This window comes from Diaphorina citri, unplaced genomic scaffold (assembly GCF_000475195.1).
Source record: "Diaphorina citri unplaced genomic scaffold, Diaci psyllid genome assembly version 1.1 scaffold662, whole genome shotgun sequence".
Lineage (NCBI taxonomy): Eukaryota > Metazoa > Arthropoda > Insecta > Hemiptera > Psyllidae > Diaphorina > Diaphorina citri.
In genome coordinates, this window is record NW_007378095.1 from 81,685 (window position 1) to 108,081 (window position 26,397).

Consider the following 26,397-nt stretch of genomic DNA (forward strand, 5'->3'; position numbering starts at 1 on the left):
TGGCCTATCTAAAGCTGTGTCCACACCACACGTAGTCGATGGTCGATCGCCCGCCGTCGACTACGTGTAGATACAGCTTAGGAATCTAAAACCAAGGCAATTGAGTATCTAGTAAATGAATGTAAGCGTCTAATGAGGTACTTAAATTCTATGCAAGCGAAAACGTAAGTAGAATATTTAATATTCAAGAAAAATAACGACGAAATTGAATTAAAATGGAAAATCTAATTCGCGTCTCTAAAAAAAAAAACTCAGTCGCACTAAGAGACCGTCCAACGTGTCGTTCGGAAAAAAAAATCGTGTCGTATGTAGTGAGAAAACTCTTATTTAAATTCCATTTCCTACAGGACATTCGGATAAAAATCGGGTGAAACTCACGACAAGTGGGAACGGGCTCTAACTCAGAAAAAAAAAAAAAAAAAAAAAAAAAAAAAAAAAAAAAAAAAAAAAAAAAAAAAAATTTAAAAAAAAAAAAAAAAAAAAAACAAAAAAAAAAAAAACAAAACAAACAAAACTTTAAAACGAAAAAGTATTCCATTGCACATAGCTTGGTAATGTATTTTACAACGAATAGTTTGTATACATGGTAAGTACAGATTCTAAATTAGGTAGTTACAAAATATAAAGGTGGGAGAAGGAATGAGAGAAAAAAAAAGAGAGGAAGGGAATTTAAAACTTACGGCCTATCTAAAGCTGTGTCCACACCACACATAGTCGATGGTCGATCGCCCGCCGTCGACTACGTGTGGATACAGCTTAGGAATCTAAAACCAAGGCAATTGAGTATCTAATAAATGAATGTAAGCGTCTAATAAGGTACTTAAATTCTATGCAAGCGAAAACGTAAGTAGAATATTTAATATTCAAGAAAAATAACGACGAAATTGAATTAAAATAGAAAAAAATTGGGTAAAAAACGCGAGGATTAAAATGGAAACTTGTTCATCTGTATGGCACCTCATAGTGAAATGAGTGAGGATTGTCAAAAAGTTTCGAGTATATCTGGATTAAATGCACTAGCTCGAGTGACAATCATGCACACGCATTGGGTATATTACACGAACAGAATACCTTGGGTAGGGGCAATCTAAAAATCACCTGAGTGGGACTTTATCGTACATCTTTTTTTTTTTAAGATGTTTGATAGAGGGAACTGTAACTGCTAAGGTCTTATCGTCCCGAAAGCGAAGGGAAAAGGAAGACAGGATAGAAAAAAGCCGTCCGTACCGAGAACAAACCTTATCTGTTTAGAGTAAAATCCGCCTCGGGCGGGAATCGATCCCGCGACCTAGCGCTTACAAGGCAGACCCGCTACCTCCAAGCTAACTAGGCTGACATATGGTACCTCATTTGTCAAGGGCAGTCTGAATGTCCTTCAAGGGCAGTTCATTTGAGTCTCGCCTTTGGGGCAGTGTACCTGGTTGTCACCTGATGACCTGGGACTGTAGCTGAGCTTGGTAGTACGTCCTGAGAGCATTCCATTGAGGGGTTCGGAGCCAAATATGGGGCCTTTTCGTTTGCATGTACAGCACAGCCTTTTCTGGCTCCCACTGGTTTTTCTGTGAAAATGTTTTAATTTTTGGTAAACATTTGACAAGACAAGACAAGACATGGTTCTCTACCACCTAAACCGAACCCTTCATTATTATTATGTCACTATAACCGAACCCTTCATTAACCCAATATTCAATTTCTCAAATGAATGATGATAAAACTCCATGTCTCAGCTGGGTTCGAACCCGCGCCCTCCTGTTTACCAGGCGAGCGTCTTGACCACTACGCCACCAAGGCAGGATGCTCATCGCTACTCTTTCAAAGTAGCTTCTCATTATTCTCGTCACTAAACTAAAAAAATAGACAAGTATAGTTATGGGTACCATAAAATGTGCCTCGCAAACTTACTTTCATAAGGTAACATCCGACCAGGGTGGCACTCCGCGTACGACCTGCCTTGCAATGAACATACACTGTGCCTCCTGTCTTGCTGATGCGTTGAATGAAATCCACACCACGCTCTAATTTGTCCTGGTCTGGAGTATCAAATATGTCACGCGTACTGAGTTGCAGGAACTCCACGCCCACTTTGTTCCATTCCTGACGCGGGAAATAAAAAATCAACAACAGAGATTACTAAAAAAAAAAAAACGCATGAATAGACGCGTCGCGCGTCGTTTCGAATTTTTGACGTTCGCGCTAAATAAGACGTACGGTTTACGCTTTTTGCATTACTTACCTCTCTTCCATTGGCGAAATACAACTCGTAATCTTCATTCATGGATACAACCCCTTTGACATTTTCTTCAAGCAACTGAAAACAAGACAGAATACATTGGTGTATGAAGATAGATAAATAGGTACTCAGTACCTTCTATGGAAAAGTAAGAAGTTGCTTGCAAGGTAGGACACTTGCCTTGTAAGTGCTAAGTTGCAGGTTTGATTCCCACCAGGAGCAAACTTTATCCTAAACAAATAAGGTTAATAAGGTACATTCTCAAAACAGCTGACTTTCTTTTTCCCTATCTTCCTTAAAGAAAATAATAATAATTTTTTGAAGAAAAAACAACTCACCTTATTTGTAAGTCTCTTGAAAGGTAAAGCTCCCAGGATGATGTTCTCATCAATCCTGTCATACCATCTACGACTTGTGACCTTTTCCATGAACACATTGTTCCTATCTTCCTTAAAGAAAATGATAATTTTTTGAAGAAAAAACAACTCACCTTATTTGTAAGCCTCTTGAAAGGTAAAGCTCCCAGGATGATGTTCTCATCAATCCTGTCATACCATCTACGACTTGTGACCTTTTCCATGAACACATTGTTGGTTCTCTACCACCTAAACCAAACCCTTCATTATTATTATGTGTTCAATTTCTCAAATGAATGATGATAAAACTCCATGTCTCAGCTGGGTTCGAATCCGCGCCCTCCTGTTTACCAGGCGAGCGTCTTGACCACTACGCCACCAAGGCAGGATGCTCATCGCTACTCTTTCAAAGTAGCTTCTCATTATTCTCGTCACGAAACTAAAAAAATAGACAAGTATATGGGTACCATAAAATGTGCCTCGCAAACTTACTTTCATAAGGTAACATCCGACCAGGGTGGCACTCCGTGTACGACCTGCCTTACAATGTACATATACTGTGCCTCCTGTCTTGCTGATGCGTTGAATGAAATCTACACCACGTTCTAATTTGTCCTGGTCTGGAGTATCGAATATGTCACGCGTACTGAGTTGCAGGAACTCCACGCCCACTTTGTTCCATTCCTGACGCGGGAAATGAAAAATCAACAACAGAGATTAGTAAAAAAAAACGCATGAATAGACGCGTCGCGCGTCGTTTCGAATTTTCGACGTTCGCGCTAATAATAAGACGGACGGTTTACCGCTTTGTATTTCTTACCTCTCTTCCATTGGCAAAATACAACTCGTAATCTTCATTCATGGATACAACCCCTTTGACATTTTCTTCAAGCAACTGAAAACAAGACAGAATACATTGGTATGAAGATAGATAAATAGGTACTCAGTACCTTCTATGGAAAAGTAAGAAGTTGCTTGCAAGGTAGGACACTTGCCTTGTAAGTGCTAAGTTGCAGGTTTGATTCCCACCAGGAGCAAACTTTATCCTAAACAAATAAGGTTAATAAGGTACATTCTCAAAACAGCTGACTTTCTTTTTCCCTATCTTCCTTAAAGAAAATAATAATTTTTTGAAGAAAAAACAACTCACCTTATTTGTAAGTCTCTTGAAAGGTAAAGCTCCCAGGATGATGTTCTCATCAATCCTGTCATACCATCTACGACTTGTGACCTTTTCCATGAACACATTGTAGAAGAGACTTGGGTAAAATGTGACTCGAGCAAACATTTCTACCAAAAAATTAAAGGCAATCAAAATGGGAAATAATAACATCAATAACTTGTAGGTAGGTATTATTCAGAATTTTTACACCTTTCAAATTTGGTATTTTTTGTCATACTGACAGCTATAGGCTTCCTACTGAATACAAATAAAATAAAGCCTAATAGGTAGGTACTTTTCTATTGTGTTATCTATGAAGATAAATGACCTGTGATAACCTTTTTTTGACTTATTCAATAGTAGGAATAGGTTTTTTTTTCTTCTCCTTCTCCTATTGTGCTAGGCAGTCTAAACTAGGCATTAGGAAATGTTTTGTTAAATCTATAATTGATATTATTCAGTATGTTTAAGCCTAACAACCTTGTAGGTACTCTATCTATCACTCACAATGGAAAACTGAACACAATAGAATATTTTATGTACTTGGGCACAATAAGAACTATGTGTTGGGTGTATTTATCTTACCAAAACAAAAACAGGATTATACTAACTGGTAGAAATGGCATGTTGAATGCACCAGTACCCAGAGGATGACTGAAGCAAAATTGTACATTGTTAATATCTGGATGGGTATCTAGGCAATAGTATGCTAGTGGGTTTCCCTAGCCCACTGAGGTAAGATTAATGTAACAAGGTGGGTAGCTTGTTGCTGCTGTTAAGATCTGAGTATAACATAGGTGACACACAGTAAAATTCACAAGAGGATAAAAAAATAAAGGTTTTAGTAATAAATACCCAAGTACCTACCTGATACCTAAAAGTATGTAGGTTGTAGGTATATCCCTCTACTTAATTCATGCAAAAGAAACATTTGTAAGCAGGTCAATAGTAAAAAAAAAAAGGGTGGAAACCAACAGAGGGTTTAAAGATTGAACATGTACAAGAAAGTAACGATATCAGAAGGAAATGACTAGATGACCTGCCAGTCTACACCAAAAGAAATCAATTTATTTATTTACTTACCTATCTAGTTTTGTGAAACACTCTTGATTTTTATCTCTCATCAATCCTTGCTACAAATCAATTTCAGATGATTATTCCAGTGACCCACAATTTGAATCTCATGCTGTTTGGTCAGCCTTGGACCTAGAGTTCATGGAAACTTTCTAATTTTTAAACTATTGAGAACGATAGGATAGGAGGATAGGAGACAGATAAAAAATCTAGCAAAAACCTACACATCCACATCAAAAAAAAATTGAAATTCAAATTCACCGCCAATCTTATCAGAAGACGTCAACGATTTTGGACCAATCAGATTTGAGAAACAGCGGAAACGAAACTGATTTTTCTCTGTTGTAAACGCGGTAAAATTTGAAATATGTACTTTTTTAAATTTGTAGTGCAGTTGTGCAGTGCAGAGTAGGTACAGTGTTTTTTTGTAATTTTTGTGATAATTTATGATTCATCCTGATATCAAGTAATTTGTGATCTTTCTCCCTGAACAGCACATTCCATTTGTTGAAGTTGAAAATAAAGTTAAAAACAAAGTTTGTTTAATCACTAGGTGTTTTGTGTTTCATAAAAAAAAAAAAAAAACATTATTCTGTTCATATTGTTCCTCCTTCAGAATGGACCCTAAAGATTTAGAAATTGAAGCAAGACTTCAAAAACTGAGAAATGAAATTCCAAGTAAATCCACCACCACAGATGATCAATTAGCGGCAAGACTTGCAGGATTAAAGGGTCTGTCCAACAGACAGGCCTAGGTGTTTTGTGTTTCATAAAAAAAAAAAAAAAACATTATTCTGTTCATATTGTTCCTCCTTCAGAATGGATCCTAAAGATTTAGAAATTGAAGCAAGACTTCAAAAACTCAGAAATGAAATTCCAAGTAAATCCACCACCACAGATGATCAATTAGCGGCAAGACTTGCAGGATTAAAGGGTCCGTCCAACAGACAGGGTGTAACGGAGGAAGATATTGCAAACAGACTTTCAAACATAAAAGGAAACAAGAATGTACCGACTGAGTCTGAGTTAGAGGAAAAGCTAGCAAGGCTGAAAGGTGGTCCCATACCAGGATCAGGCCCTGTTCCTAATAACAATGTTGTGAGTATGTTGATATAGCTGTATAAAATAAAAATTTCATTGTTTTAAGATTGATAGGTAGTTAGTATAATAGCCTAGTTCCTAGTTGTTACAGATTTTTCATCCCTCAGTTTTTCAACACATTTTGTACATTTGAGTGCTTATAAAAATGGGTAAAAACTAGATAAAAAAAAAAAAAAATGATAATTTTAATTTGTTGTTTTTTTTCCAGAATATTCTAGTAAGCAAAAAGAAAACAGATGCAGAACAAGTGAATGATTTGCTGAAACAGTTGGTCACCGAAACCGATATAGATTCCTGCATTACATCAAGTACAACAAGATTAACAGACAATAGAAGTTCTAAAAGTATATTGAAGGTAAATAGCAAACATTAGTTTTAAAAATAATGATAAAAGGCTGAGTCGATCAACTTCATACAACAGAAACCATCACAGCAGCACCTCCTGTTTGTGGGCTCGGATGATGGGTCCATTACAGTATGGGATATGCGAAACACAGATAGCCCCATTATATTGAACACGGCGCACAATGAGTCAGGTAATTGGCGTCCGCACACCTCTTGAACCCATAACTGAAAGGGATGGCGTTGTAGTATACAAGCCACAAGTGAATTTTTTGAGGGGAAATTGTAGAAATCACTTTTTTTTTTTTAATCACCTGAGAGGTTTGATCGAGGGAACTGTAACAGCGAATAACTGTAACAGCGTCCCGAAATAAAAGAAAGAGGACAGGATAGGAGAAAGCTAGCCGTTCCGAGAACGAACCGTATCTGTTAGGATGAACGTGCGCACACCTCTTGAACCCATAACTGAAAGGGGTGGCGTTGTAGTATACAAGCCACAAGTGAATTTTTTGAGGGGAAATTGTAGAAATCACTTTTTTTTTAATCACCTAAGAGGTTTGATCGAGGGAACTGTAACAGCGTCCCGAAATAAAAGAAAGAGGACAGGATAGGAGAAAGCTAGCCGTTCCGAGAACGAACCGTATCTGTTAGGATGAAGTGCGCCCCGGACGTGCATTGAACCCGCGACCTAGTGTTTACAAGGCAGACACGCTACCCTCCAAGCGAACCAGGCTGGCTATAAAAATTAAAACGTATGCTTACTTACTTACTTACTGCCATGGCCAATTATACCCAAGTCGGTATTTGGCCTCGTCGCAACCCTGCCTCCATTTGATACGGTCGGTCGCGTCTGTTGTTGTCAGGTTGATCTTCTCCATGTCTTCCTTTACTATGTCCCACCATCTCTTCTTCGGCCTTCCTCTTGGTCTTCTTCCATCCGGCTGAAATTAAAACGTATCCTCCGGCCTATTTAGCTTGGTGGCTAGTGCGTCTACTTTGTTAGCGATAGCTCGCGGGTTCGATTTCCGCCACGGGGGGATTTTTATCCTTCATGGATAAGGGTCGTTCTCGGAACGGCTGGCTTTCTCCTATCCCGTCTTCCTCCTCTCTTCGCTTTCGGGACGATAGGGCCTTAGCACTCTTAGCAGTTACAGTTTCTTCTATCAAACCTCTTAAGAAGAAAAAAAAAAAAAAAATCTATGAAAGGGAGAAAGTGACTAATACTCTAATTTCCTTTTGAAGTCAAGGGTGTTATTGTCCCAGAAAGGTGGAAACTCTGTTCAACAATGAAACTAATGCTAATCCTGTGCCAAACACTTTCAGGAAGAAAACCCCACTGATGATTGGTGTACAATCTGCAATGAAGATGCAACTCTCAAGTGTAAGGGCTGCAGTGGTGATCTGTACTGTACCAGTTGTTACAAGGAATTCCATACCCCATCTGATACGGAGGATGATCATAAGTGTGAGAGGTTTGTGAAAACCAAGAAAAAGGCCAGAGAGACTGCATTGTAAATTGGTTTAGGCCTCCATGTCTCATAAAAAACTTAGCACTTTATAAAATGGCACTTCACAATAGTTATGATGTAATATCTAATACTGAAGAAATCCCTTTAAAAACATTGCATAACCCACCATTATAATAGAGGCTTTTCAGTGTAAAAATTTTGATATGTAAATTATGCAAAATTGTATAGTTTCCTTTCAGAAATGCAGTGCAGCCCAGATTAAGGAAAAAGAAGATGTGATATTTTTTTATACAAAAAATGACCATAAAGAAAATCTTTTCTCGATTCTCATCTCATTTTCTCCCCCCATTTCAGTGAGCGAGCTCCAATTTCACCCGGAGAACCCCAACCATTTCTTCACCTGTTCGACACTGGGCGAGCTGTGGCACTGGGATATGAAACAGGACACCGCCACCCTGCATCAGTGGCGTGGGGACACTCTGAATGAACGCCTGAACGTGACTGCCCTAGCGGAACCTCTGTATTTGCCACTCAACTCACTAGATGTCGTGGCGGAGTCCGTGATAACGACGTGTGATAATGAGGCTACGTATATTATCAGCAAACCGCTCAGCGTGCTGTAGAGCTGGGTTGCCCTGCGGTCGGCGGCGAAAAGTTGTACTCGCATTCGGATTAAAGAAAAATTGAGGGTTAAAAAAAATCTGGGAATGCGGTTAGGTCCGGGTTTCGATACCAACCGATTGTAAATATTTTAACGGGTTAAGTGTGTGGACCCGACACACACCTAAATGGGGAAGTATCTTTTTTTTCTCTCTCTCATCCGTCTGATGGACAAACTACAGGGCGAGCAATTGAGCATGCTACGACACAGTTTGAGGGGAAAGAAATGTTTAAACATGACCTCTAAATAGGTACTATTATAAGCCAGAATTCTGATTTTCAGCCAGAACCAAATTTTGTACCTACTCTGAATGTTGTTCAAATAAATTTCCATTATTCTGTTTATTTTTAAATTTGAACTTTAATTTGCCTCGTCTTGTTCCATTTTGAATTGAAGTTTACTAATCTTTTCAGTTGCTCAGTCGCTATGAATCAACTGGTAAGTGAAGAACAAGCTGGGCCCGTCCCTCCGGGAATTTTTTAGCCCGTAGTTTATTCGATCGTGGTTAAAGAATACCTTTGTACCTACCTAATGGGTCCGTAATCTAAGGAGTAAGTAAGTCTGCCCTATGAGTTGAACACTTCTGCCAAATTTCATGAAAATTGGGCTAACCATTCTGAGAATTCAAACACGAACAGATCCAATTGGAGCTATTATTAATATTCTAACACCAGCTTGGTGTGTATGGAAAGAATGAATTCACAACTATAGGTATAGACAGGTCAAAAATCTAACTGGTTTTTGATATGATTTCAGAATGTCGAGGACATTCAAGGAAATACTGTTCAACTATGGAAGTACATACCAAACATGGATCCAATACCTCTCTATACGATGGAACATGCAGGAGATGTGACCGAATTGAAAGTAAGTATGATTTGTTCAATTCCACACTTACATAATCCTGGATTTTTCAACTGATTCTCTTAAGTAATTGGAAAAAAAAAATTGGTTAAATAATGATGTTATTTCACTAACCTTATTTTGAACCCCTAATGGCCCTATCAAATGGAACTTAACCAGCTGTTAGCTAAACAGGTCTTCTAGAGGCTGAAAAAAATATTGGTGAAACTGACCACTAGACAAAAAAAAAAAAGGTGTGTGTTTCAATTTAAAACCTGCAATCTTTGATTTAATTTCCGGATATCTTCTGTAATTCAGTTTATTGATACCAACTCATTCCTCGTATCATCTTCACAAGGAACCCTACAGCTCGGTCAAATAGTCCATGATAAAGATGAGACTTTCTTCAACATCAAATCACTCAACTCGTGGTCAAATATTCATGCTTACAAGTAAGTAATGGCATGTTAAGCCCAGTGGTAATGTGCTCACTTGCCATGCAAAAGGTCCTGACTTCAATTCCTACAACAACAAGAAAAAATCTTGTATTTTGATTGCAAACACATAGGTACAGATTTAACAGGTTGCTTTCTGGAGTTCTTTTTTTGATCCAGCACCTAAATTTGGCTTTATGGTTTTCTGGACGAAATTTGCACCACCATTTTCGTGTTCCTGGTAAAAAGACCTTTAATTTGATATATAGGTCGACCAGGTTTGGATAAGTCCTTCTATGGGGACAGACAGATTGACCGACAGACGACACCGAAGCGAATACAATAGTCCGTCCCTTATAACTTTTTATTACTATTGTAATAATAAAGGTTAAAGGAAGGACGGACTAAAAAGCTAGGCTTACTCATGACCAAGTGGTCCACATCACTCGCTATTGTCACGCAGGTTGTGGGTTCGAATCCCGATCGGAGCGTAAGTTCAAATTTGAGTTTTAACGTAAGAGATTGGACAGAGGGAACCTAAGAACGGAGCCCTTATCGTCCCGAAATCGAAGAGAGGACAGGATAGGATAAAGCCAGCCGTTCCGAGAACAAACCTTATCTGTTTAGGATAAAGTTCGCGTCGGGCAGGAGTCGAACCCGCAACCTAGCGCTTACAAGGCAGACGCGCTACCTTTCAAGCTGAAGAGGCTAGAGCTAGAGCGTGACACTTGACTGATTTTCTTGCAGAAACAGTTCAGCCGGTCTTTCGCGTTTTCACGAACTTTACGTCAATTGAAGGGTGATTCGACGGACCAGGAGTTACAAGATTATCTGAGAAAAATGCCCAAGTATAAGAAAGTTCGGGCCAATATGAAACGTTTTCAAGTAAGAAACCAAGGACTACTAGGGCTGATTGTTTTTGGAGGTTTTCCAAGAGCTTAGAGCCATGCTACGAGACAACTGCGAGTCTGCGAATATGTTAAGTACAAAGTCGGTGCCAGCCTAGTTAGCTTAGTTGGTAGTGCGTCTGCCTTGTAAGCGCTAGGCCGCGGGTTCGATTTATCCTAATGGGATAATGTTCGTTCTCGGAACGGCTGGCTTTCTCCTATCCTGTTTTCCTTCTCTCTTCGATTTCGGGACGATAAGACCATAGCAGTTACAATTCCCTCTGTCAAACCAATTAAAAAAAAAAAAAATAAAAAAAATAACAAAAAAAAAAAAAAAAAAAAAAAAAATCGGGGGGTTAAAATCACCGAACCCGCGGCCTAGCGCTTACAAGGCAGACGCACTACCAACTAAGCTAAGTAGGCTGGCACATTTATTTCGATCGAGAAGAATAATATGAATAGTATGATCTCCACATACCAAACATCCCTGCTCAAAGTTCCGCTTTATGTAAACACTACCTACGTAGGTACCTACCTATATGATAATAATAGTGCTTATTTTTACTGCTCGCATAGGACTGATAAGTCCCTTTACTCCAGCAGTAGGCTACTACTATTATTGTGGTCAAATTCTCAAATTATATTGAGGATAAAATTCCATACCTCGGCTGGGATTGAACCCACGCCCTCCTGTTTACCAGTCGAGCGCCTAGACCACTACACCACCGAGGCAGGTTTTATTTGCACACATAGAATATACGTTTTATTTGCACATAAAATACATGAAAGTACATTGTACAATAATCTAAATCATATAAAATTTAAAAAATAAGTCATAATTTGATTAAACATTAAATGGACTGCTTCTACAAAGTTCTTTGTGTTAAGCATACCTAAATGATTGTCACAAATGACGTTCCCCTGATAAATTTTAGGACTTGACTTGGATTCGAACCACCAACCTAAAAACGTGGAAAGAGCAATGGAGAAAAAGAAAGGGGGAAAGGAAAAGAGAGAGAGGAAGAGAGGAGAGGAGAGAGAAGGGAAAGGGAGCGAGAGAGAAAGAGCCCAAGGGCGAGAAAAAAGAAGGGACTTACATATAGTGTCCTTCTGGTAAGGTAGCACGAATATCCTCTAGGAACACAGGCTCTGATGGGTCTGCACTTGAGAACTGAAGAGGTATTGCATATCCACCTTTCCTCATATGGTCAAATTTAAACTTCGAATCCTCCAGCCTCCAGCCTATTTAGCTTGGAGGTGGCTTATGCGTCTAGTTTGTTAGCGCTAGCTCGCGGGTTCGATTTCCGCCTCGGGGGGGATTTTATCCTTCATGGATATGGGTCGTTCTCGGAACGGCTGGCTTTCTCCTCTCTTCGATTTCGGGACGATAAGACCTTAGTAGTTACCGTTTCTATCAAACCTCTTCAAAAAAAAAAAAAAAAAAAAAAAACCTCCCAAATTTTTAATTGGTTATTTTAACAGTGAAATTATGTATACCTACTACCTACTTTTAGAGCTATGTACTTTTTTAAAACATGCACATGAATATTTGTTTATTTTTATTTCTCTAAATATAAAGAAAAAAAAATATATTTTATTACACATTTTTATAAAATTCCTTTTTGAATATGTACCTTGGCAACAGGAAGACAGGATAGGAGATTTTTTCTTTTTTTTTTCAAGAGGTTTGACAGAAGGAACTATAACTACCAAGGTCTTATTGTCCCGAAATCGAAGAAAGAAGGAAGACGGGATAGGAAAAAACCAGTCCTTCCTAGAACGAATATTACCCATCAGGATAAAATAAGCCACGGGCGGGAATCGAACCCACGGCCTAGAGCTTGACTATTTCGGCTAGGCCCGGCCCTAATGGAACTACGTTTTGTGCATGATGTGTACAACCCTTTTGTTTCTAAACTTCTCTGTGCACTTTGTTTACTATTTGAAGCGCCAAAAGTTTAAATTTTAAAGAGAAGAAAAATCGAAAAACCGCCGAGTAAATCCTATAAAATAAAATAATGAAATTCAATTAAAAATATCTATTTATTCTCTGTTTAATTACCTCTTTTTATAAAATACAGTGTTTATTCATTGATTTATCAGTCACACTCTCTTGCTGACACCGAAATGGAAGCAAAAACAGTGATGATACTGATTTTCTTGCAGAAACAGTTCAGCCGGTCTTTCGCGTTTTCACGAACTTTACGTCAGTTGAAGGGTGATTCGACGGACCAGGAGTTACAAGATTATCTGAGAAAAGTGCCCAAGTATAAGAAAGTTCGGGCCAATATGAAACGTTTTCAAGTAAGAAACCAAGGACTACTAGGGCTGATTGTTTTTGGAGGTTTTCCAGGAGCTTAAAGCCATGCTACGAGACAACTGCGAGTCTGCGAATATGTTAAGTACAAAGTCGGTGCCAGCCTAGTTAGCAAGTCGGTGCCAGCCTAGTTAGCTTAGTTGGTAGTGCGTCTGCCTTGTAAGCGCTAGGCCGCGGGTTCGATTCCCGCCCGGGGCGGATTTTATTTAATTTTAAGGCTTTACGGCAGGATTCTCACACAGTGAGCTCTTCCGCCCAACCAAAGATGGGATAGTAAAAACGGGGAAAGCGATGAAGAGATAGAAGAAGAAAATATTATTGAGGTTCCCTCCAAAACCAAAATCAAGCAGGATTCAGGTCAGGTTATTCCGCCTTACACCTTTTAAAATACTTTAAATCTCTGCTGTATTTGCTGTAGAATATTTTTAAGGCTTTACGGCAGGATTCTCACACAGTGAGCTCTTCCACCCAACCAAAGATGGGATAGTAAAAACGGGGAAAGGAGAAGATGAAGAGATAGAAGAAGAAAATATTATTGAGGTTCCCTCCTAAACCAAAATCAAGCAGGATTCAGGTCAGGTTATTCCGCCTTACACCTTTTAAAATACTTTAAATCTCTGCTGTATTTGCTGTAGAATAGAATATACGTTTTATTTGCACATAAAATACATGAAAGTACATTGTACAATAATCTAAATCATATAAAATTTTAAAAAAATGTACAAATAAGTCATAATTTGATTTGATTAAACATTAAATGGACTGCTTATACAAAGTTCTTTGTGTTAAGCATACCTAAATGATTGTCACAAATGACGTTCCCTTGATAAATTTTAAGACTTGACTTGGATTCGAACCACCAACCTAAAAACGTGGAAAGAGCAATGGAGAAGAAAAAGAACAGGGGAAAAGAAAAAGAGAGAGAGGAAGAGAGGAGAGAGAAGGGAAAGGGAGCGAGAGAGAAAGAGCCCAAGGGCGAGAAAAAAGGGGGAGGTACTTACATATAGTGTCCTTCTGGTAGGGTAGCACGAATATCCTCTAGGAACACAGGCTCTGATGGGTCTGCACTTGAGAACTGAAGAGGTATTGCATATCCACCTTTCCTCATAGCAATCAGATGATCTGTAAACAAGACGTGTTTATAAACAAAGTTATCAACATCATTCATTCTCAAGAATATAACTTTCTATGGGATGGACATGCTACTACACAGACCACATGGGTCTAATGTAGCAGTTGTTTCATTGCTACGAAATAAAAAAGGCGATGAAACACTCATATGCCAGCCTAGTTAGCTTGGAACGTAACGCGTCTGCCTTGTAAGCGCAAGGTCACGTGTACGATTCCCGCCCGGGGCGAACTTCATCCTAAACAGATAAGGTTCGTTCTCGGAACGGCTACCTTTCTCCTATCCTGTCATCTTTCTCTCTTCAATTTCGGGATGATAAGACCTTAGCAGTTACAGTTCCCTCTATCAAACCTCTTTAAAAAAAAAGACCTCCGCAGTTACAGGATCCCTCCCTCTATCAAGAAAAAAAAAAAAAAAAAAAAAAAAAAGGGGAAAAGAGGGAAATACGGTGAAATGTTATAGTGAACTCTAAAAAAAAAAAAAAAAAAAAAAAAAAAAAAAGCGGCGATAGTAGGTACATACGTTGAATGCTTATAGTGATCCATTGGCACTAATTGATCACTATAAGCAAGTTTACGTCAGGACGTACACTACACTGTACGTCATACGTTCATTAATTAATTTTATTTTCAATGAATTTATTTAATTGACTCACCTATGTAATGGTAATATTTGGTGAACACATCATTGAGCACGAATTGTTTCCCTCCCAATCCTTTCTCGAGAGATGGGAATAAGAAAGAGGCTCTTCTTAACAAAATAATCAATCCGCTGATAGTGTCTCCATAGTAACCAAATGTTTGGATAAACACAACACATCGCGTCATATGTTTTGAGCTTTTGAGACAAACAAACTTTGTTTTCCACAAGAACAAGATAACTTTAGTCCTAGTTATGTGGGTTTAGAAGGGAAAAAGTTGGAGAAAATCACAGGTCACTGGAAGAAATTGAAATTCAAATAGAAATGTCATTTAAAATTCCGGGATTCGATGATTTTGACAAAAACGTAAGTACCTACCTTAATTTTCAGTTTTAGGTGTAACACATGGGTAGGTACTTCTTGTCTTCCCTACCTAAAAGTACACGTAAATCTTATATTATAAGAACGAGATCCATTCACTCATTCACATTTCACATTTCATTTCACACACTGATCGCTCTATCTCTAGAACCACAACACCTAGAAAGCTGAAATTTGGTAGGAATATTCCTTTTATGGTCTAGGTGTTCTCGAGAGCCGCCAACAATGGATACTCCTTCCTGGCACGATGGAACTCTACTGCTTTCATCAGGAACTGACGTGGGGGCTCCAATTTGGACTGGGGGTTCGGATTAAGCGTCTGATTTATCTGATGATAAAAAGACAATAAAACAAATGAAGGAAATAGGTAAAAAAAAAAAAAAAGGTTTAAGTAATAGAGGAAACTGTAACAGCTATGGTCTTATCGTCCCGAAATAGAAGACAGAAGGAAGACAGGGTGGGAGAAAGCCAGCCGTTCCGAGAACCAACATTGTTCGTTCAGGATAAAATTCGCCCCGGGTGGGAATCGAACCCGCGGCCTAGCGCTTACAAGGCAGACGCGCTACCAACTAAGCTAACTAAGTAGGCTGGCAATTCTAGGTTTTCAACAGAGTCCGATTCTCCGAAATCTTATTTTCTCTGTAGCAAACAGATAGTTGTAGAATAAGCTCGAAGTTAACCAAAGTATTAACCAAGTTAATCAAGGTATTAATCGCAGGCTAATGTCTACGATTACGGCGTTCTCTTCCACTCAACTCACCTGATGAACGCTGACTAGCTGGAAGTAATCAAGAACGTTATCTTCCCGGACGTATTTGTCGAGGAAATGTGAGTCGAATATTTTATCGTACAGGAAAGGCGGGTATACATCTAGCGAGGCAAACTCGAGAGCGATTTTCAACCAGGGCAGTTCCAATTTATCCTGGAAAAATAGAGCAAGTTTTTTTTTCCAAGAGGTTTGATAGAGGGAACCAGGGAACTGTAACAATGGAGGTCCCATCTTCTTCAACCCCAAATCGAAGAGAGAAGGACAGGATAGAAGAAAGCCAGGCGTTCCGAGAACGAACATTATACCTTCAGGATGAAATCCGCGCTGGGCGGGAATCGAACCCGCGGCCTAGCGCTTGCAAGGCAGACGCGCTACCCTCCAAGCTAGCTAGGCTGCCTGAGGGAAGCATTTAAAATCTTTTTAATGTACTGCTGGGATACAGAGTTGCCATGCGACACGGTATTAACTTAATCAGTTGTCATTTTTCATTCTTTTTCTTGTAAATAGGTAGAAGGCAGGGCTGTATCCAGGATTTTGTCGAGGGCGTGGCTCAAAATTTTCGGAGTCTCGCCTACAGTAAAGTAGAAGGTATCACCAATACTTACACTGGTCATGAACGTGTTCTCAAAGTTATGTAGGATATAGGTCTGTATAAGCTCCCAATGTGGGGGCTTGTAATTCCCATCAGATAGAGAGGCCACAAAGGAGATACTGGCTCCAGGGTTTATTTTTTCTAACTGGACAGGATTTTCATATGCTTTTCTCGCCATGTGCTCCAATAGTGGCTTGCTAACGAAGTGCTGGAAAAAATCAGAAAGAAATTATTTGAATATGAAACTTTAACTGGTATGCTGACCTATAAATGTGTTAATAACACAAGGATTTTACACACAAGTCAGCTTGTAATGTGTACGATTAGAAAAACAAACCAACAGGACTAAAATTAATCAAATTAAATGAAAAATCAACCAGAAGAATGAGTCTTCAAATGAGAAAAATAAAAGATACTTACAATCCGAGCCAATTTCTTGAGAATGTACGTACAGGTATTGAAACTGTGCTGATTCTCTATCAAATAATCAATCACACTGTTCAAAAATATTTCGTGATAGAATATATCATCCACCCAGACATATTTGTTGATCAATTTCCCCACCAATCCTTCAATGTCATCAAAACTGAAACGGTTCAAATTCTGAGAAATCCACATGAGTGTTCGTTTGAGAAGAATTCCATGTACGGAGTTGAGAACTTTGCAGTTTGCAATAGACATGACAATGCTCTTAGCATTCCTCTCAGTGTATTCAATATTATTCCTTTCAACCAGAGTGTCTATCAATTTATTGGACACATCTTCTGACAGTTGTTTTCTAGTGGCAAATGCCAACATGTCTATTAAACTTGCATTGGATTCTGAATTCACTCGGTTTGAATATTGAGCTTGGAACACAATGGGGAGAGAAATTTTCAATGCTTCAACCAGAGGTGATGTTTGTAAATCAGAAAGCAGGAAATCCAAAAATACAATATTCTGTAGAGACAGCTCATTCACATTGGATGCTAGGATTTTCAGGGCCCCTTGTAAAATTTTGGCTTTTGGATGAACATTGAAATATATGAGACATTTCAACATGGTAATGACATCATCTGTACGAAATGTGTGGATTTTGATAAACAGTTGTTTGCATAGGTTTTGAAATTCAGGTGATTTAGCAATGGCCTGCTTGGATATTGTTGAGCTGGAAAAGAAGAAAATCACATTTCAAAAAATCATTTTATTAATTTCCACTATGCTCAAATGTAGGTATTTCATACATCAAATCCACCATGTTAGAAAGATTTTTTTTTTTTTTTTTTTTTTGTCATGTGTAAAGGACAACTACAACTAAACCTTATCAACTCTTGGAACCCATTATCACAGGCTGCTTTTTTCTGAGGAGATTCTGGTTGGAAGGTAGAGGTATAAAAATAATCATTTTTAAATTAGCTTCTTTAAATTTTCAACTCTAAATTGATTTCTTCATTTTCACCTCACTTGAAAACTTACTTCCCTGACTTCTCCAGTTGAAATAATGCATTCAGAGCATTGAACTGATGAGATGGATTCATAATACTCAAGTGATGTTTGATAGATTCAAATATTTCTGCAGTGTCCGATGAAGACATAATTTTCTCAAGCAGAATATCCTTGGATAATTCATTGCGCTCTGATGAGAATGATGTTGACAGTGTATCTGAAAGACAGGTGATAAAATACATATTAAATGCTAAGAAATATTTTATTTAAATAAAATGTGGTGCATAAAATGGACTCATTTCATAGGTAGTTCCTCTCAACGGTCATGTCATGTGTTAACTCTACATCCAGTGGTGATAGCATGGGGAATACATCAGTTCTAAATGGATTGTTTAAGTTAAGGAATGTTGAACATGGTTGGTATCTATCTGGCTGGGTGACTATTTAGGTAATCACATTCTGCCAGCTTTCCTGCCCAACTTGGGTTGAGTGAGATAGATGTGAGGTGGGCAGTTTGTCACCAAATAGAGGGTAAAACCCATATGTCACTAAATAACTTGAGAGTTGAGTGATGTTAAACCTTCATCAATCAGTGTCAACTGTTTTACTTTTTCATGCATCTTCATTTTCATTTATACAAGTCCAAAATTTATATTCGCACGAGACTCTGATCCTGGGCGGTTAGTACTTCAAAGGGAAATGATACCCAATGATACCCCTAGTCAATGATAACTAACAAAACCCCTTTGTGACCATTTATTTTAAGAGGGGTCGACTAATGTCTCAGGTCTTCGCCCCTAAAACCCCTTTATCTGTTAAAGGTAATTATGCAGAAGTCATGTCCGTGGAAAAGAAAAGCTCCTTTTTGTATTTAACCTAACCCTATAATAACACTAATCAGTGCTCTAATTGTGGAAACTCCTTCTTGTGTTTAACCTAACCCTATAATAACACTGGTAACTGCTCGTTTGTGCCAGTTCCTTTGGTAGCAATATTCCACGGTTGTGACTTCTGCACAAGTACCCTGTTAACTTACCTCTAGTAGTTGATGATGCTTGTCGAACTCCAACTGGTCTTTGGGAGCACCTCAGATTCATGAGATCCAAAGATGGAATAAATGGAACTCGTCTTATCCCAATGGGGTCCATATTTACCACCGTCAAAGTACCATTTGGTAGGCACCTTCGTAGCATCAAAGGTTTCATCATGGTGGTTGAGATTTTGTTCTGGACAAATGGAATTTCGAGGAAATTAAAGAGATCACTACTGTATCATTCACCCATTGTGGATTTGAATGAGTTATTTTTTAATTAGTTATTTTAACTGTGAAATTATGTATACCTACTACATACCTACTTTTAGAGCTATATGTACTTACTTTTTTAAAACATGCACATAAATATTTGTTTAATTTTATTTATCTAAAAATAAAAAAATATATAGGCCTACCTATTTTATTACACATTTTTATAAAATTCCTTTTGAATATGTGCCTATTACTTATTGACGACAGGAAGACAAGATAAGAGTTTTTTTTTCAAGAGGTTTGACAAGAGGGAACTGTAACAGCTACTAAAGGTCTTATCTTCCCGAAATTGAAGAGAGAAGGAAGACGGGATAGGAAAAAGCCAGCCTTTCCGAGAACGAACATTATCCCATCAGGATAAAATCCGCAACGAGCGGGAATCTAACCCGCGCTGTTTCGGCCGGCCCTGATGGAACTACGTTTTGTGCATCGTGTGCAACAACCCTTTTGTTTGTAAACTTCTCTGTGCGATTTGTTTACAATTTGAAGCGCCAAAAATTTAAATTTTCAGAAGGAGAAAAATAAAAACCGCCGAGCAAATCCTGTAAAATTGAAATAATTCAATTAGAAATATCTATTTATTCCCTGTTTAATCACCTCTTTTTATAAAATACAGTGTTTATTCATTGATTTATCAGTCACACTCTCTTGCTGACACCGAAATGGAAGCAAAAACAGTGATGTGCAGTTATCTCTCTCGGAAGATGTCCAAAGTTAGATGGAAGCCAGATAATGATGTGCCCTGCTCTAAGTTTCTTACTGGATCATGGGGAGAATCGTCACAACGTTTACCTGTAAGTACTGGAATGGTTTGGTGATCTGTAGAACTCACAAAGGAGGCCTCTACTGGCCTCTCAAAGACCCAATCGGGTCTGTAATCTAAGGAGCAAGTCTGCCCTATGAGTTGAACACTTCTGCCAAATTTCATGAAAATTGGGCTAACCATTCTGAGAATTAGAACACCAACAGATCCAGTTGGAGCTATTATTAATATCATAACACCAGCTTGGTGTGTATGGAAAGAATGAATGTACAACTATAGATATAGACAGGTCAAAAATCTAATTGGTTTTTGATATGATTTCAGAATGTTGAGGACATTCAAGGAAATGCTGTTCAACTATGGAAGTACATACCAAACATGGATCCAATACCTCTCTATACGATGGAACATGCAGGAGATGTGACCGAATTGAAAGTAAGTATGATTTGTTTAATTCCACACTTACATAATCCTGGATTTTTCAACTGATTCTTAAGTAATTGGAAAAATTTGGTTAAATAATGATGTTATTTCACCAACCTTATTTTCAGCCCCCAATGGCCCTATCAAATGGAACTTAACCAGCTGTTAGCCAAACAGGCCTTCTAGAGGCTGAAAAAAATATTGGTGAAACTGACCACTAGACAAAAAAAAAAAAAAAAGTGTGTTTCAACTTAAAACCTGGAATCTTTGATTTAATTTCCCGATATCTTCTGTATTTCAGTTTATTGATACCAAATCATTCCTTGTATCATCTTCACAAGGAACCCTACAGCTCGGTCAAATAGTCCATGATAAAGATGAGACTTTCTTCAACATCAAATCACTCAACTCGTGGTCAAATATTCATGCTTACAAGTAAGTGGTGGCATGTTAAGCCCAGTGGTAATGTGCTCACTTGCCATGCAGAAGGTCCTGACTTCAATTCCTACAAAAAAAAAAAAAATCTTGTATTTTGATTGCAAACACATAGGTACAGATTTAACAGGTTGCTTTCTGGAGTTCTTTTTTTGATCCAGCACCTAAATGGGAATAAGGTACTGTATCTCTTGATATAAAAAATTCTAAAATTTGTTCTTTAGCTTTTAGTCATAACTCATAAAACTTCTAATAATATTTTATTTATTTATTGTAATGAAACTTTAGCCATAAAATTCCATTAACAATAATTTGTTTCCCTTCACCAGAAATGGGACCCCAAGTTCACTGACCTCATTTGCAAGATCCAAGAACGGAGTGGTTACAGTGGGGGATGATGGGAGGTTGGTGGTCATATCATTGGACAACCCCACACCACTGTGTTCTATAGGTAGGTAAAATCCATTTACATGATTGGCTACATAGTTTGTTGGATCATAAATGGCTTTTATTAAGGTTAACTTCCATCTCAATTGAGACCAGATTAATGTCTCATGTGGTTCAAATCAGGGCTTGGGCTTGAAAAGCATTGGATGCATGGAAATGGACATCTTAAAACTAAATACATAATGGAGGAATGCCAACCCCAAATTCCTCTTCTCTCTACCCTTTTCCTACTTAAATATTGTGGGTGTTTCTTGTCAGTCTCTTCCAGGCAGCCCTACCCCAAATTGAGTTAGAAAAATGTAGAGTAAACAACCTTGATTTTCCTTTCCTATTGCAGAGGATCCGTTCAACAGTGCGATAAAGTGTGTCTCGTTCATTGATCACAAGAGTGTCATCACGGGGAATGCTCTGGGTAGTCTTAAAGTATGGGACTTGAGCAGCGGTCAACCTAAACCTGTGTTCAGTCTACCCAGCACTCTCAAATTGGTGATTCCTTTGAGATTTTTAAAATACTTATTTTTTCCAGCGGCAGGGTTTTCACTAATGTAAAGTCTTTCATCCAACCGTTGTCTATAGGTCTGTTTTTCATTCCTACGCCGCATCGATGCGGCGTTCACTCTGCGTCAGGAGTGGGGGTAAAATGTGGAATCAAGAATGAAGAATGATATAAGTACTTTGTCAAAAGAGGTTTTTTTTTTTTATTATTATTTTTTTTTATGAATTTCTTCAAAAAATATGTTAAATTGTTGAACTCATCTACAAAATTTCATCAAATTCAAAAGTTATTGTGTAAAATGTGAAATACAGACGAACTAATATGTATACTTGTACCTACTCATAATTGCAAATGAAATCTTGTTGTGATTATGCAAATAGATGTGATTTTTTGTGCTTATCCTCAATTTTAATTGAAGGTACTGTATCTGTTGATATAAAAAATTCTAAAATTTGTTCTTTTTAGCTTTTAGTCATAACTCATAAGACTTCTAATAATATTTTATTTATTTATTGTAATGAAACTTTAGCCATAAAATTCCATTAACAATAATTTGTTTCCCTTCACCAGAAATGGAACCCCGAGTTCACTGACCTCATTTGCAAGATCCAAGAATGGAGTGGTTACAGTGGGGGATGATGGGAGGTTGGTGGTCATATCATTGGACAACCCCACACCACTGTGTTCTATAGGTAGGTAAAATTCTTTTACATGATTGGCTACATTGTTTGTTGGATCATAAATAGCTTTTATTAAGGTTAACTTCCATCTCAATTGACCTTTAAGTTGGTTATGTGACCAAAATAATGTCTCATGTGGTTCAAATCAGGGCTTGGGCTTGAAAAGCATTGGATGCATGGAAATGGACATGTTAAAAATGAATACATTATGGAGAAATCCCAACCCCAAATTCTTGTTCTTCCCAGCCTTTTCCTACTTAAATAGGGTCGGCGTTTCTTGTCAGTCTCTTCCAGGCAGCCCTACCCCAAATAGAATTAGAAAAAGGTTGAATAAACACAATTGTTTTTCTTTTCCCATACCAAACTCAGTAGTGCTGTGGTTAACACATTAGACTTTGGATCTGGAGGTTGGTGGTTTAAGTCCAAGTCAAGTCATAAAGTTTATCTAGGTGTTATAATTGGGGAACAATATTTGTGACAGGCATTTAAATATGCTTAAGTAACACAATTAAAAATTCCTTTTCTTTCCTTTGCAGAGGATCCGTTCAACAGTGCTATAAAGTGTGTTTCGTTCATTGATCACAAGAGTGTCATCACAGGAAATGCTCTGGGTAGTCTTAAAGTATGGGACTTGAGCAGCGGTCAACCTAAACCTGTGTTCAGTCTACCCAGCACTCTCAAATTGGTGAGATGCCAAATCTTTCAATGGGTTACTTTCTGATGTCATCCTGTTTCGGAGTACCGCCCTGGGAAGTATTGTCTTGAGGCATACTACGACACAGACCACAAACATAAAAACAATGATTTGCTACGAAATAAAAACAATGGTACTCATAATTCAAACAAAAATACCTCAAACATCTGAGACCTACTAACGCAGGTATTTATTATTGTTCATTGCTCTTACTAATTTGTAAGCAATAATTATGTACAAAGAACTAACGTTAAAATAAAAATACATAACTATACAAACAATAAATAACTAAAATGTCATTTCACCTTATCAATAGAGACAGAGGAAAATTAATCAACTTATTCCCGCCCAGACGGATTTTATCCTAAACTGATAATGTTCGTTCTCGGAACGGCTGGCTTCCTCCTATCCTATGTTTCTTCTCTCTTCGTTTTCGGGACGATAAGACCTTGGCACTTACAGTTCCCTCTATCAAACCCCTTGAAAAAAAAAAAAAAAAAAAAAAAAAAAATCAAGAATGATATAAGTACTTTGTCAAAAGAGGTTTTTTTTTTATTATTATTATTGTTTTTTTAATGAATTTCTTCAAAAAATATGTTAAATTGTTGAACTCATCTACAAAATTTCATCAAATTCAAAAGTTATCGTGTAAAATGTGAAATACAGACGAACTAAATGCGAACTAATATGTAGGTACTTGTACCTACTCATAATTGCAAATGAAATCTTGTTGTGATTATGCAAATAGATGTGATTTTTTGTGCTTATCCTCAATTTTAATTTTACTTTTCAACAGGTATCGATCAACTTCATACAACAGAAACCATCACAGCAGCACCTCCTATTTGTGGGCTCGGATGATGGGTCCATTACAGTATGGGATATGCGAAACACAGATAGCCCCATTATATTGAACACGGCGCACAATGAGTATTATCAACATCATCCATTCCCAAGAATATAACTTTCTACAGGATGGACATGCTACTACACAGACCACATGCGTCTAATGTAGCAGTTGTTTCATTGCTACGAAATAAAAAGGGCGATGAAACACTCATTGAAAAAAAAAAGTAACACATGCCAGCCTAGTTAGCTTGGAACGTAACGCATCTGCCTTGTAAGCGCTAGGTCACGTGTACGATTCCCGCCCGGGGCGAACTTCATCCCAAACAGATAATGTTCGTTCTCGGAACGGCTGGCTTTCTCCTATCCTGTCTTCCTTTTCTCTTCGATTCCGGGACTATAAGACCTCAGCAGTTACAGGATCCCTCCCTCTATCAAGAAAAAAAAAAAAAAAAAAAAAAAAAAAAAGGGGAAAGAGCTGGGTTCGATGCCCTGCGTTCGTCGAAAAATTTCATTCCCATTCGGATTAAAGAAAATGAGTTTTTTTTTACTTCTGGGAACACGGTTGGTTTAGTGGTAACGTCATTTATCGTGTGGAGAGTCCCTGTTTGCAAATTGAGCATGCTACAAAACAGTGGTGAGGTCTTATCGTCCCGAAAGCGAAGAGAGAAGGAAGACAGGATAGGAGATAGCCAGCCGTTCCGATAACGAACCTTAGTCCTTGACCGTTTAGGATAAAATCTGCCCCGGTCGGGAATCGAACCCGCGACCCAGCGTGCAGCGCTTACAAGGCAGACGCTCTAGCTCTACCCTCCAAGCCAACTGGCTGACAACAGTAGGTAGGTATACTCTCATGTTATAAGCCAGGGTTCTGATTTTCAGCCAGAACCACATTTTATACTGTGAACTTTGTTGAAATAAATTTTCCATTCTGTATATTTTGAAACCAGAGAACTGTAATTTACCTCGTTTTGTTCCATTTAGAATCGAAGATTACTATCAATTTCAGTCGCCATGAATCAACTGGTAAGTGAACAAATCTAAACACACTCCTGACCGTGTGGTCCATATCAATGACTATAAATACGCAAACTGTGGGTCCAAATCCTGATCGGAGCGCAAGTTCAAATTTGAGTTTTAACGTAAGAGATTGGACAGGGGGAACCTAAGAACGGAGCCGAAATCGAAAAGAGGACTGGATAGGAGGAAGCCTGCCTTTCCAAAAACAAACCTTATCTGTTAAGGACAAAGTTCGCGTAGGGCAGGAATAGAACCCGCAACCTAGCGCTTACAAGGCAGACGCGCTACCTTCCAAGCTGAAGAGAGTAGAGCTAGAGCGTCATACAATAAATAAAATATAAAAAAATAATAGTGCTTATTTATACTGCTCGCATAGGACTGAAAAGTCCCTTTACTCCAGCAGTAGGCTACTACGATTATTGTGGTCAAATTGCTAAGGTCTTATCGTCCCGAAATAGAAGACAGAAGGAAGACAGGGTAGGAGAAAGCCAGCCGTTCCGAGAACCAACATTGTCCGTTCAGGATAAAATTCGCCCCGGGCGGAAATCGAACCCGCGGCCTAGCGCGTACAAGTCAGACGCGCTACCAACTAAGCTAACTAGGTTGGCAACAATTTATTGATGAGCTGCTCAAAGTCTGGGTTGCTAGATGACACAGCATACTACTCAAACAGAAATGTTAAAATCAAATTGAAAAGATTAAAATAAGCTCAAAGTTAACCAAAGTATTAATCAAGGTATTGATAGCAGGTTAATGCCTACGATTACGGCGCTCTCTTCCACTCAACTCACCTGATGAACGCTGACTAGCTGGAAGTAATCCAGGACATTATCTTCCCGGACGTATTTGTCGAGGAAATGTGAGTCAAATATTTTATCGTACAGGAAAGGCGGGTACACATCTAGCGAGGCAAACTCGAGAGCGATTTTCAACCAGGGCAGTTCCAATTTATCCTGGAAAATAGAGCAAGTTTTTTTATTTATTTTTATTTTTCAAGAGGTCTTATCTTCCTCAACCCCAAATCGAAGACAGAAGGACAGGATAGAAAAAAGCCAGCCGTTCCGAGAACGAACATTATCCCTTCAGGATGAAATCCGCGCTGGGCGGGAATCGAACCCGCGGCCTAGCGCTTACAAGGCAGACGCGCTACCCTCCAAGCTAGCTAGACTGGCTGAGGGAAGCAATTAAAATGTTTTTAATGTACTGCTGGGATACAGAGTTGCCATGCGACACGGTATTAACTTAATCAGTTGTCATTTTTAATTCTTTTTCTTGTAAATAGGTAGAAGGCAGGGCTATATCCAGGATTTTGTCGAGGGGGTGGCTCCAAATTTTCGGAGACTCGCCTATAGTAAAGTAGAAAAGTGAGCTGAATACGGCCCTGGTAGAAGGTATCACCAATACTTACACTGGTCATGAACGTGTTCTCAAAGTTATGTAGGATATAGGTCTGTATAAGCTCCCAATGTGGGGGC

General features: G+C 38.4%; 5 protein-coding genes across 7 annotated transcripts; 3 read left to right on the plus strand and 2 right to left on the minus strand.

Annotated features, from left to right (window-relative positions):
* Positions 1 to 657: 657 nt before the first annotated feature.
* On the minus strand, positions 658 to 5,048 carry LOC103510981 (phosphatidylglycerophosphatase and protein-tyrosine phosphatase 1-like). Of its 3 annotated transcripts, none has more exons than XM_026824885.1 (5): positions 4,828 to 5,048; positions 3,737 to 3,876; positions 3,407 to 3,481; positions 3,079 to 3,270; positions 658 to 1,559 (listed from the first exon to the last, which is right to left on the minus strand). In XM_026824885.1, the coding sequence occupies exons 2-5, from the start codon at positions 3,872 to 3,874 to the stop codon at positions 1,425 to 1,427; spliced, it is 540 nt and encodes a 179-aa protein (XP_026680686.1). In that variant the 5' UTR covers positions 3,875 to 3,876; positions 4,828 to 5,048; the 3' UTR covers positions 658 to 1,424. The 3 variants fall into 3 exon arrangements, with proteins under 3 accessions (XP_026680686.1, XP_008473910.1, XP_017300301.1); XM_008475688.3 differs by having other exon boundaries at positions 4,832 to 5,047; XM_017444812.2 differs by lacking the exons at positions 3,079 to 3,270; positions 3,407 to 3,481; positions 3,737 to 3,876; positions 4,828 to 5,048 and adding exons at positions 1,903 to 2,094; positions 2,234 to 2,308; positions 2,569 to 2,663.
* Positions 5,049 to 5,355: 307 nt separating this feature from the next.
* On the plus strand, positions 5,356 to 6,296 carry LOC108252608 (abscission/NoCut checkpoint regulator-like). Its single transcript, XM_017444818.2, has 3 exons — positions 5,356 to 5,375; positions 5,578 to 5,920; positions 6,132 to 6,296. Exons 2-3 carry the CDS (start codon positions 5,642 to 5,644, stop codon positions 6,294 to 6,296), a joined length of 444 nt encoding a protein of 147 aa, XP_017300307.1. The 5' UTR covers positions 5,356 to 5,375; positions 5,578 to 5,641.
* Positions 6,297 to 6,328: 32 nt separating this feature from the next.
* LOC103510988 (nucleoporin Nup43-like) lies at positions 6,329 to 24,862 on the plus strand. The gene is made up of 3 exons (XM_017444813.2): positions 6,329 to 6,459; positions 8,089 to 8,363; positions 24,385 to 24,862. Exons 1-2 carry the CDS (start codon positions 6,408 to 6,410, stop codon positions 8,355 to 8,357), a joined length of 321 nt encoding a protein of 106 aa, XP_017300302.1. The 5' UTR covers positions 6,329 to 6,407; the 3' UTR covers positions 8,358 to 8,363; positions 24,385 to 24,862.
* LOC103510990 (nucleoporin Nup43-like) lies at positions 12,577 to 24,020 on the plus strand. Its single transcript, XM_008475698.3, has 7 exons — positions 12,577 to 12,594; positions 19,689 to 19,912; positions 20,206 to 20,316; positions 20,606 to 20,739; positions 22,253 to 22,374; positions 22,899 to 23,047; positions 23,853 to 24,020. Exons 2-7 carry the CDS (start codon positions 19,781 to 19,783, stop codon positions 24,018 to 24,020), a joined length of 816 nt encoding a protein of 271 aa, XP_008473920.1. The 5' UTR covers positions 12,577 to 12,594; positions 19,689 to 19,780.
* Positions 13,863 to 19,088, minus strand: LOC103510989. Its single transcript, XM_008475697.3, has 8 exons — positions 18,849 to 19,088; positions 17,843 to 18,029; positions 16,808 to 17,534; positions 16,401 to 16,595; positions 15,787 to 15,948; positions 15,243 to 15,354; positions 14,661 to 14,732; positions 13,863 to 13,998 (listed from the first exon to the last, which is right to left on the minus strand). The coding sequence occupies exons 1-8, from the start codon at positions 19,018 to 19,020 to the stop codon at positions 13,874 to 13,876; spliced, it is 1,752 nt and encodes a 583-aa protein (XP_008473919.2). The 5' UTR covers positions 19,021 to 19,088; the 3' UTR covers positions 13,863 to 13,873.
* Positions 24,863 to 26,397: the final 1,535 nt, after the last annotated feature.

Coding starts and splice junctions, on each gene's coding strand:
- LOC103510990 (XM_008475698.3), top strand. CDS start 19,781: ATGGAAGCAAAAACAGTGATGTGCAGTTATCTCTCTCGGAAGATGTCC. Junction 19,913..20,205: donor AATCGTCACAACGTTTACCT/GTAAGTACTGGA, acceptor ATATGATTTCAG/AATGTTGAGGACATTCAAGG. Junction 22,375..22,898: donor CACACCACTGTGTTCTATAG/GTAGGTAAAATT, acceptor TTTCCTTTGCAG/AGGATCCGTTCAACAGTGCT.
- LOC108252608 (XM_017444818.2), top strand. CDS start 5,642: ATGGATCCTAAAGATTTAGAAATTGAAGCAAGACTTCAAAAACTCAGA. Junction 5,921..6,131: donor CTGTTCCTAATAACAATGTT/GTGAGTATGTTG, acceptor TTTTTTTTCCAG/AATATTCTAGTAAGCAAAAA.
- LOC103510981 (XM_026824885.1), bottom strand. CDS start 3,874: ATGTTTGCTCGAGTCACATTTTACCCAAGTCTCTTCTACAATGTGTTC. Junction 3,271..3,406: donor ATTTTGCCAATGGAAGAGAG/GTAAGAAATACA, acceptor TTCCCGCGTCAG/GAATGGAACAAAGTGGGCGT. Junction 1,560..3,078: donor TCGGATGTTACCTTATGAAA/GTAAGTTTGCGA, acceptor ACATTTTCACAG/AAAAACCAGTGGGAGCCAGA.
- LOC103510989 (XM_008475697.3), bottom strand. CDS start 19,020: ATGATGAAACCTTTGATGCTACGAAGGTGCCTACCAAATGGTACTTTG. Junction 18,030..18,848: donor AGCATCATCAACTACTAGAG/GTAAGTTAACAG, acceptor CCTGTCTTTCAG/ATACACTGTCAACATCATTC. Junction 13,999..14,660: donor CAAATATTACCATTACATAG/GTGAGTCAATTA, acceptor TCTTGTTTACAG/ATCATCTGATTGCTATGAGG.
- LOC103510988 (XM_017444813.2), top strand. CDS start 6,408: ATGCGAAACACAGATAGCCCCATTATATTGAACACGGCGCACAATGAG. Junction 6,460..8,088: donor CACGGCGCACAATGAGTCAG/GTAATTGGCGTC, acceptor CCCCCATTTCAG/TGAGCGAGCTCCAATTTCAC.